Raw genomic sequence first — 9,939 nt, forward strand, 5'->3', positions numbered from 1 at the left:
GAGGAGTCGACAAAGGGCATTGGATGGTGGCTCCTGCCGGGTATGCCACAATATTACATTTGTCATGATTATTGTTTCGTGTTTTGTTTGTGCGTGTCTCTTTCTCCCTCAGGTGATCCAAATCCTTCATTAACTTTGAGTCATTAAAGAGTATCTTTTCATTTTGGTAAATCAGTTTCCTCTTTCTTTTTTCCCTGGGTTGTTTTACATTTGGTTACGTCGCTTTCACCCAGTGCTTCTCAAAGTGTGGTCCGCGGACCACTGGTGGTCCGTGAGCGCCCCCTAATGGTCCGTGAGTATATTGGTAACATTTCACATTTTAAATAAATAAATAAATGTAAGCTATCCGCACTCTCGCGGGAATATCTCCGCAATGGAGCGAGCTTAACTTTCGATTGCATGATATAGCCCAGTGCCACACCTTCACATGTTGCCACTTGTTTGTACCATTTTCAGGCGATTTGTAATCTATTCTAGAAAAACGATGTGATTTTGGATATTTGTGGAGTTAGGTGGTCCGCGAGTGTTTTTTTATTGGTTAAGTGGTCCTTGGTATGAAAAAGTTTGAGAAACACTGATCTAGACTATTAGGTACTGATCAATTATCCTGAAAAAATAAAGATGTACACAACCTTTGGGATAATCATATTAAAAGTTGCACAAAAAACACATTTGACCCACTGTACTTTACATTTCACGAAGATAACATTTTTCTAAACTGCATATATTTTTAGTGGATTTCCTTTTAAGAGAAAAACCATCTTAGATAATATAATCATGAATCATACGGTCCCCATTCATAAATGAAGGATAGACCAATTAAATCGCAACATTGTGAGAGTCTGTTAATACTTACATAACAACTCCTTTATTATTCTCCGTTTGTTTCACGTTTTTGGTCACTTAGAATAAGCATGATTTTTCTGATAATAAAAATGTACGACAATACTTATTTTGAATGGGGACCCACAGGAACAACTTATATTTGATATATGGTGTCCTAAATACATGAATTTATATAATACATAACAATAAAAACTACATTTAAGGAATGTTTTATGTTACCAATAATATAATATTTATTTCATCAAAAAATATTTGTATTAATGTTAAAATTATAAAAGCTTCTTCATATTATTCTAAAACAGACAGATATTGATGCAGAGTGCAGGGACACAACAACAGAGTTCGACAGGTTCTTCTTTGCATATTGCTAACATGAAAGAGTTGATATTAAGCCGCGTTGGCTGGAAGGCAAGCAAATGTTGAGGGTTGAATTTGAATGTGATTTGCCAGTGCCAAGACTTCCTCGTGTGGCCCAGGTACGGCTCAGTGCATCTCTGAAGGCTGCTTATGGAAAACGGCTGGCTCCAGTGTCCAGAGACAGGCACTGTGTGTGTGTGTGTGTGTGTGTGTGTGTGTGTGTGTGTGTGTGTGTGTGTGTGTGTGTGTGTGTGTGTGTGTGTGTGTGTGTGTGTGTGTGTGTGTGTGTGTGTGTGTGTGTGTGTGTGTGTGTGTGTGTGTGTGTGTGTGTGTGTTGTGTGTGTGCAGGAGAAGGACACGGTAATGATGTTGTACTTAAACATTATTTCGCAGGAAAGGTCTTCCTTCCTATGCAAAACTCCTTTCACAGACGTATACTCCCATCTGCTGCACGATATACTGATACTTGTAGTTAAAATAAAGTTGCACCTATTCCGTGCAATACTAAAAGAACATGCACGCACATTCTTTCTAAGAATACACAGTTTATCATTTTTCTTTGTCAGTTCTATTTTTCTGACAACAACTTGCACCACTTTTTCATCTGGAGTTTATCTGGAGTCTTTTCTTATAGGCCTAAACGGTAATACGCAAAGTCTCTCCTTTAGCTTTATACAATTTCACTGACTTACATTTCTCACAGTGCAGGTCATTTATGCAATGGCAGCGTGTTTGGGCACATCACCTCAATATGAATGCAAACAGTGTTCAGCAAAGAGGGGCAGCTGAGGTGAAATGATATATAATAAGATCTTTATGTTGTCACTGTGGCTCTCCGTGTTCCAACATGAGGAGGCTGCTCTGCTGCGGTCACAGTTAGCTCTTCACTCTCAATGGCCCTTTATTCCCAGAGATAAAAAGGCAGCATAAGCTAACACAAGGATGGCTTTAGTCAGTTTGTGTCTCCGTGTAAGGTCTGCATGTATCATTGTAATAGCTCCTAAATGTAATCAGTTGGGAGAATGCGAGTTCGGCTCTTGAAAAAGTCAGGAAACCTACTTAGTTTGTCTCAATTTATAAACAATTTTAACATTGAAGAGACATTGCAAAAGTCAAGCTATGAACTCATTTGATTGTGAGAAATCCATGCCCGTATATTGTAATATATTATCTAGTTTTCTTTGTTATGTCTCTTTTTGCCTATTGACTTTAAACTTCTGCCTTCCATCCTTTCTTGTTTGGTTATTAACTTAGTTATTCATTTTTTCTGGATTCTTTTTTATTTATAGAAATATCTTTGGTATTTTATATAATGCTAAATGTTCATGTGTGGGAGAGTTCTTCTAGTAGCTAACCATCTTGAATGTATTAAATAATATGTAGAAAAGGGGCTAAATTAAAGGAATGATATTTAAACAACCCGGTGCAATGGAAGTATGGCCTACATAAAGTGGCTTGACTTCAGAATTGGGAATTTAAAATCACTTTTTAAGAAAAACACCAGAAATGTCACCAGGTTTTGTCTTAGTACTCTAGAAGTATAGTCATATTTTGGGGCAGCAGTCGCTCAGTCTGTAGGGACTTGGCCTTGTAATTGAAGGGTCGTCGGTTCGCTCCTGCATGTGCCTGTGTGTATTTGTACTGTGTCTGTATAACAACAAATGCATTTGCATGTGCATGTGCACCTATTGCATATACGTGTACTGTGTGTCTGTATATACAATTGAGTGGAAACAGAATTTCGCCCTAGGGCTATAAATAAAGGTTCATCTTCTTATTGAACAGAGCTTTAAAAATTATTCTAATTAATTAATGCAACTATGTTGTATAAATAAAGCTTTTTAGTTTGTTTAGGTCAGAAGTGCTATAGCATATTACATTTACTCCTAAATAAAAGAAATAACATCAGCTTTGAGCATTTCAATAATTACCATATGCTGTTGCAAACATTTAAGCTGTTCCTGTCTGTACCACTCAAACATCTATGTCAGCTTTTATGTTTCAATACATAACATGTAATACTGAGATGATACAGATCGTATTACTGGTAGCTACAGTGGTCGGTGATAGCTCAGGGGACTTCTTGGCTAAGGTGCTCTTAGGCAAAGAAACTAGACCCCAAAACCTAATAAATGGTTTGAATGCAAATGTCACTGTGTTACAACCAAAGTTGATTTGTTACAACTTGTAGGGAGAACAGGGCATCTACCAATCCTAGTCTGCCCCCTCAACATCTGTCCTTTGGTCAGCAGGTCGTACAGTATAGAGAAGTACATAAGGCGTATATGCACTGCATAGTGAAACTGTTTCCATCATTTATGAAGAAAAGCTTTTCTTGTTCCTCAAATCTCTGTGATTAAGAGAACGTATACTGGTGGACAGAAGGCTTAAAGCTGCATTCACATGATAACATGTAAAGTGGCTCTAACTGCGCTAACATCGTATTCTCGTGGAGGGAGATTCTTGCCAAGCAAGTGAGCAAAGATAAAAATTACATATCAAGTGAATTCAGCTTAGGGCTACATCTTGCCAACATTAGGCTAACCGCTAGGCCTAACTGTTGATAACAAAGTTGATAACTTTGGATCCAGGTTAGTTGTAATATTTAGCTTGCTACTTCTTGTGTTGTTGCCCTTGTTGGATGTTTGGCTATGTTAGCAAAGATTTCGACTTGCTAGTTTGTCATCGTTCATAATGTTATATAATCAAAACAAATGTAATGTTATTAACAATAGTGGTGTAATATTGATTTGCACTCTGAAACAATGCAAAAAATAGAATTGAGTCAATTGAACTACAGCTAATGTGTTCAGGAAAATGAAGAAACATTGTTTCTTGATGATGAGTTTGAAAACCCTGTAAACCAATTTCCTTCTTCAGCTTCTTACTGTGTCATGGCTCATACATTAAACATTGGTGATGGTCATTTAGATATATGCTAAAAGGCCTCAACTCCAAATACAATATAAAGGGTGACTTGATACAACCCAGTCTCACTGCATTTTGTGTTATAGTCCCGACATCTAATCTATTGATTCGTGTTCACCAACACGATTTCCCCCTTTTTTTCGTGTCACACAGAACGATTTTAAAAGCAATGTATTTCCATTGGTAGTATGTTTCGTGCCTGCAGCACGTCTTTTTGACCGGTCGGGTCTTGGAAGACCGGAAGCTGTGGGGTTGATAAAAACATTTTCTTACTCTATATCAACCCACAATTATTGTTTTTATTTAAAATCGTATAATGTCGGACTTTTTTTGCCGTCCGCGTGGAAAATAAATGGGGCTCAGAGCCTCTAATTTGTTATTCTTTTCTAAATAACACACTGTTATTTACTCAACAATAACACACAATTATCCTTGATTTTATTTATTTGTTTGATTCTATAATCTCAGGCTTTTTGGCCGTCCGTCAGGAACTGAATTTCTAAATAAAGTCACCAGAAACAGACGTAGGCCTATAAGGGACATTTCGAGCATCATTGCGATACACACCCACTGAACTGATTACCCAAGATCCTCAGCCATGGTTTAAGCTCGGTGACTGGATGTTTTAGCCGCAATGCACATTGGGATATGGTGTTAATGCGATATGAAATCCGAAAAACATTTTGGAGTTTAGGATGGCAGAAGACACTACACCAGTGGTTCCCAAACTTGTTGTGCCCAAGGCACACCAAAGGACAAGTAAAAATCTCAAGGCACACCTATTGTGCAAAATAGCCCTTATAACACGTGTTATCACTCATATCATGTAAAATATCTGTAAATGTGCATAATTATTTACTAATGCCAAATAAAATGTGACAAAGACAACTATATTACTCATGAAATATTTATTAACGAAATATTTCAGAAATTAATTTGAAACTTTATCAAATTAGGCTTCATCAAAGCAGCAACACACTCATTTAAACCAGACAGGTCACAACATAAAAAATGAGGCAAAGGAAACTCAGCAGAAATTCAGCACAGAGAACTGTCAATGCAAGGAAGCTGCATTGTCCATGGTCCTGAACTACAAATTATAAATGTAACATTTCAGCAATCAGCATTGAAACATGTGCTATTGTAAATATTTTGCCGACTTACGAATTAGTGAGATACATGTGCCTGTCGGGGCGCGCAGATTTTTTTAATCCTTGGTGGCACTGAGGAGAGGGCCACTCGCAAGTCCTGTTCAACAGAAGGCCGTGACCTCCTGTTGTTCTTCATGTAAATCAGAGTAGAGAACGCCAACTCCAGAGATGGGGTCGTTACTAAAAAAATGTAATATATTACATATTACTTTAAAAAAAAAAGTAATATATTACACTACTTCGTTACTATCTACATCAAGTAAATCGTTATTTTACTCATTACTTTACTCGCTGAGCACGTACGAACTGCGCATGCGTGAGTGGCAATAACTTTCCTTACCAGCAGGCGGCGGTAGTGTGTATTTGTCATTCAAAACAGGCAATAACCGGAAGACAGAGAAGAAGAATAGACTATGTGATATAAACAAACAACAAATAGCGTGTGCGTTAGCTTCACCTTAGCATGTGTTCTTTGCAGGTGTGTGTTGAGGTTTGACGTGGTGTTTACAGCAGTGGATAACAGCTTCTGGCCTGGACACAGTTTGTACCTCACCGTCACATTCCTGTCTATTCTTCAGACGAACTCAAAATAATGGGCATACCTCCACCCCTCGAAAGTTATCGCTGACTCAGCCATGTTTATGCAGCACTGCACGTGGAGATGTGGACGCACAAGTCGCGCAGATTACGTAGGCTACATATAAACCTACAAAGTACTGATATAGTAAATTAAAAAATAATTATTTTTGTGTAGTTGTATATTGCAATAATAACGTATGGTTAACTTGTCACAAAATCCCACGGCACACCCGGACTTGCCTCACACCGTTTGGGAACCACTGCACTACACTACCCATAATCCTCAGCTATCGTTTGGGACTACAGTCCCTTTTCTTTACAAATCCCGTGATTAATCTTTAAGCTCTGGGATTGGATGTTGGAGTGGCAGTGTGCCAAGGTTATGCCGAGCGTCAAACAGCACTTTGAAATGGAAAGAAACCACGGCAGACTATCCAAAACTGGACTTGAATATTTGATCAAATATAACATATTGAACAAATAATTCAATAACGTGCTTTAACCACTGGACGGTGAACACACGGTACACACAGCATAGAATGCCATAATAACTTTGTATTATTAGTGTAGGACACTTATGTATGTATAACATCTGAAGATGTGTAGTTTTATTCATGTTTTCACATAATTTTACAGGATATTGCTATATTATTTCACATGTTTTACTTCTACACATTAATAACTGATTTTGTAAAACATCACAGACAGAAAGGTATATCTGTAATTTAATGGTAAGCTATTGAAATTCTGATTCCATAGATGTGTCTCCCATCACACAAAACCCCTGACTATTCTCTCAATTCAGTATTTCAGTAAAATCAGTAATATCTTTAAAAACTACAAGTCCTTTTCCAAAGAGAAAAGCAAGCAAACTCGTACTAAAGTATTTATTTTCTTTTTTTCAAAATGTTTTTCGGATTTCATATCGCATAAACACTATATCCCAACGTGCATTGCGGCTAAACAATCCAATCACCGAGCTTCAACCATAGCTGAGGATCTTGGGTAATCAGTTCAGTGGGTGTGTATCTGTTTCCGGTTATTTTATTTTGAAATTCAGTTCCTGACGGATGCCAAAAACAGCCCGAGATTATAGAATTAAACAAATAAATAAAAACAAGGATAATTGTGTGTTATTGTTGAGTAAATAACAGTGTGTTATTTAGAAAGAATAACAAATTAGAAGGAAAAAAAGATTTGAAAAATACAGATTTCAGTATTCTGAGGCTCTGAGCCCTATTTATTTTCCTCGCGGATGGCAAAAAAAGTCAGACATCATACGATTTAAAATAAAAACAATAATTGTGGCTTGATATTGAGTAAGAACATGTTTTTATGAACCACACAGCTTCCGGTCTTCCACGACCCGACCAGACAAAAAGACGTGGCACGAAACACACCAATAGAAATACATTGCTTTTAAAATCGTTCTGTGTGACAAAAAAAAAAGGGGAAAATCGTGTTGGTGAACACGAATCAATAGATTAAATGTCGTGACTATAACACGAAATGCCGAGAGACTGGGTTGCTTGATAATGTTGATTCTGAAAATCAACACCTATGGTAATAAGGCTTGCTGACCTGCTAGCTTAAAGTTGGCAGTTAACCACCTGGATTTTTGGAGCCCTTTGTTGCATCTAATGGTATCTTCTTCTGTGTCTTTCTCAAAATCCCTTCAATGCGTGAGTTGTTAGCGGCCTGCATATATAGAGTGGACAAGCCGATGCTAAACAGAAAACAAACATTGCATACTGTCCTGTAAAGCCTTTTGACAGGTGGTGAAAAGCCCATCTTGCTCGTGCATGCAGAGGTCTAAAGCCCAGCCTGATTTCTCTGGCTGTGTCTATCGGCGTGTGTTTCTGAGGCAACAATAGGAGGCTTGTCTGTGGCCTGTACACGGCAGAGGACAATGTCAGCTGGCAGGTGTGCGTGGATCAAGCTTTGCATGGGCAGAATCCTTCACTGCCCTTTCTCTATGCTACCTGTCCACCTCAAGCTTCCCACCCTGCCCCCGCCTCCAGCTCGGGAAGTTTTCGGGAGTTTGTGGCCGTCGCCAGTGCGAGCATTGTGTCAGCGTTCTTTTGTGAGGTCAGGATGGGACTCTGGGCTTTGTGTCTAGTGCTCAGCTATTTACAGAATGGCTTTGCATGCGCTCGAGGGGAGCCGAGACAGAGGGAGGAGGTACAGGTGGTCAATGGATCCACCATGGATCGTTAGTCCACAAATACAAGCCAAAATGTAAACAAGGAGAATAGATTTTTTAAAAGGCGACCACTTAATTGTGCTACACACAGAATGTCAACTGTGGCTGTTTGGTTTGGGAGAAAAATTAAGTGGGGAGAGACAGACGGGACAAAGGCTGAGCGCTTTAGAGGAGATTGTGCTTACGTTGTATCTGGGCCCGGGTGTTTGTCGGGATCGCTTCTCCGCCAGCAGGTCCTTGACTGTGTGCTTGACTCGAACGCCTTGGTACACTCTCTTTGAGTATTCTAGACAAAAAGCATACAATTAGTACGAAAATCCACTTTTGAAACAAATCCAGAGACAGTTTGACCTGGAGGTGGTAACAGATTCATACACATTTTCATCCATCCCCACAAATGTGTGTTCATTTGAATGTTTCAGTTGTATTCATGTATGCGAATGACTCTTTGGGATTGGTGTGTAAATGTCATGGAAATTGCCTTTGGTTTGGTGAATGCAAATGAGCTACCAAAAAGAGGCAATTTACTACAAACACTGGCTGATGCTTCACAGTGAAGGAAGACTGGAGGGGGTTAGACGTTTTCAAACAAATAAAGATATTTCATCAGAATATTTTTCTGCATGTTTCAGAAACATTGTTCTTTAAATCTTTAATGTTAGCTGGAGTGATTTCCTGGAGAGCAAAAACTTTAACTCAATGAAAATGCAAACTTTATTATGCAAACGGTTATTGCATGCAAAAAACGTTATGTAAAAGATCCCTGCTTTTTGAATGGATATTTTAGATAAGACCCCACATTGCTCAATGACATTCCAGAAAATATAACATTTCCTTGGGATTAAGTCAAAATACAGTATATCTGTATATCTGTTATTCCATATTCAAATATATCTTACTATGTGAACCTTAATTATAATATCAAATCAATTAGCACATTAAATCCTACACGTGCTTGATTTTAAAAGCATCTTTCAAATATCTGACGGTGATATAAGTGAATTATATGGAGAAATTAATATCTGACGGTATTGTTTATACAAAATTAATATATACATGTAACTGCTTCTGAATCGACTTATTTACTAACTTTAATTTAATAAGCGAACATAATCAAACATGAGCCCAAACACAAATAACATTATCACATTTAAATAGGATTATTTCTTTTTTTTTACTCTACAAAATATTTATTTTTTTAAAAGTAATACTGTTTAAAAGGGAAAACATATTTTTACCAAAGACAAAAACATTTATCACAAAAATAATGACATCAGCTGTCAGCCTGTATATGAATGAGTATCTTACCTGTATCCATGATGCTGTTGAGCTCACACACAAACACACTCACACACTGTCACACACACACAGGTGCCTCTCTGTTCTGTATTTGCCTACAGTAGATGAATCCCAGTGTGCAGCAGCACCATACTGAGTGGCGTGCCGCGGTGGAGCTTTAACTACGCTGTCAGGAGGGCAGGGACACATGGAACATGCCACCTAACACTGCAGTCATGAGGAGGCAGCTTTTCAAAATGACCTTTATCTATTTGTTTAAATGCAAATGTTTGGTAGGGACGTTTTTTAGACTATTTGCATCTGCAGTCAAGATTAGGGGTTGGAAGCATCAGGGGAATGGAAGAGAGACGGGGAAGCTGCGTGTCACTCCTCCCTGAGCCCTTACTCATCATCCAAATTCTAAAGGATATATTGTTTCCACATTGTGATTTTGTTGATGCTGCTGTGGGACGGATTCTGTTTTTGTTTCAGTTTGAGAGTTGGCATCTCTGGAATAAATACAACCTTTACAAAGAAGCTTAAAATGTACCAAAGCATTTATTTTTCTGTTTGTAGGTTTGCATCTCAGGTCAGACA

The 9,939-nt window shown here is 38.2% G+C and overlaps 1 protein-coding gene across 1 annotated transcript in view; it reads right to left on the bottom strand.

Moving 5' to 3' along the window:
* Nucleotides 1-9,486, bottom strand: part of LOC117562170 (uncharacterized protein C11orf53 homolog) — a 13,660-nt gene extending 4,174 nt beyond the window's left edge. The window contains 2 exon segments of the mRNA XM_034240001.1: nucleotides 8,250-8,350; nucleotides 9,373-9,486. Coding sequence (XP_034095892.1) covers nucleotides 8,250-8,350; nucleotides 9,373-9,382 — 111 coding nt within the window. The 5' untranslated portion in view covers nucleotides 9,383-9,486.
* Between the last annotated feature and the right edge of the window lie 453 nt (nucleotides 9,487-9,939).

The sequence above is a fragment of the Gymnodraco acuticeps genome, unplaced genomic scaffold (assembly GCF_902827175.1).
Source record: "Gymnodraco acuticeps unplaced genomic scaffold, fGymAcu1.1, whole genome shotgun sequence".
Lineage (NCBI taxonomy): Eukaryota > Metazoa > Chordata > Actinopteri > Perciformes > Bathydraconidae > Gymnodraco > Gymnodraco acuticeps.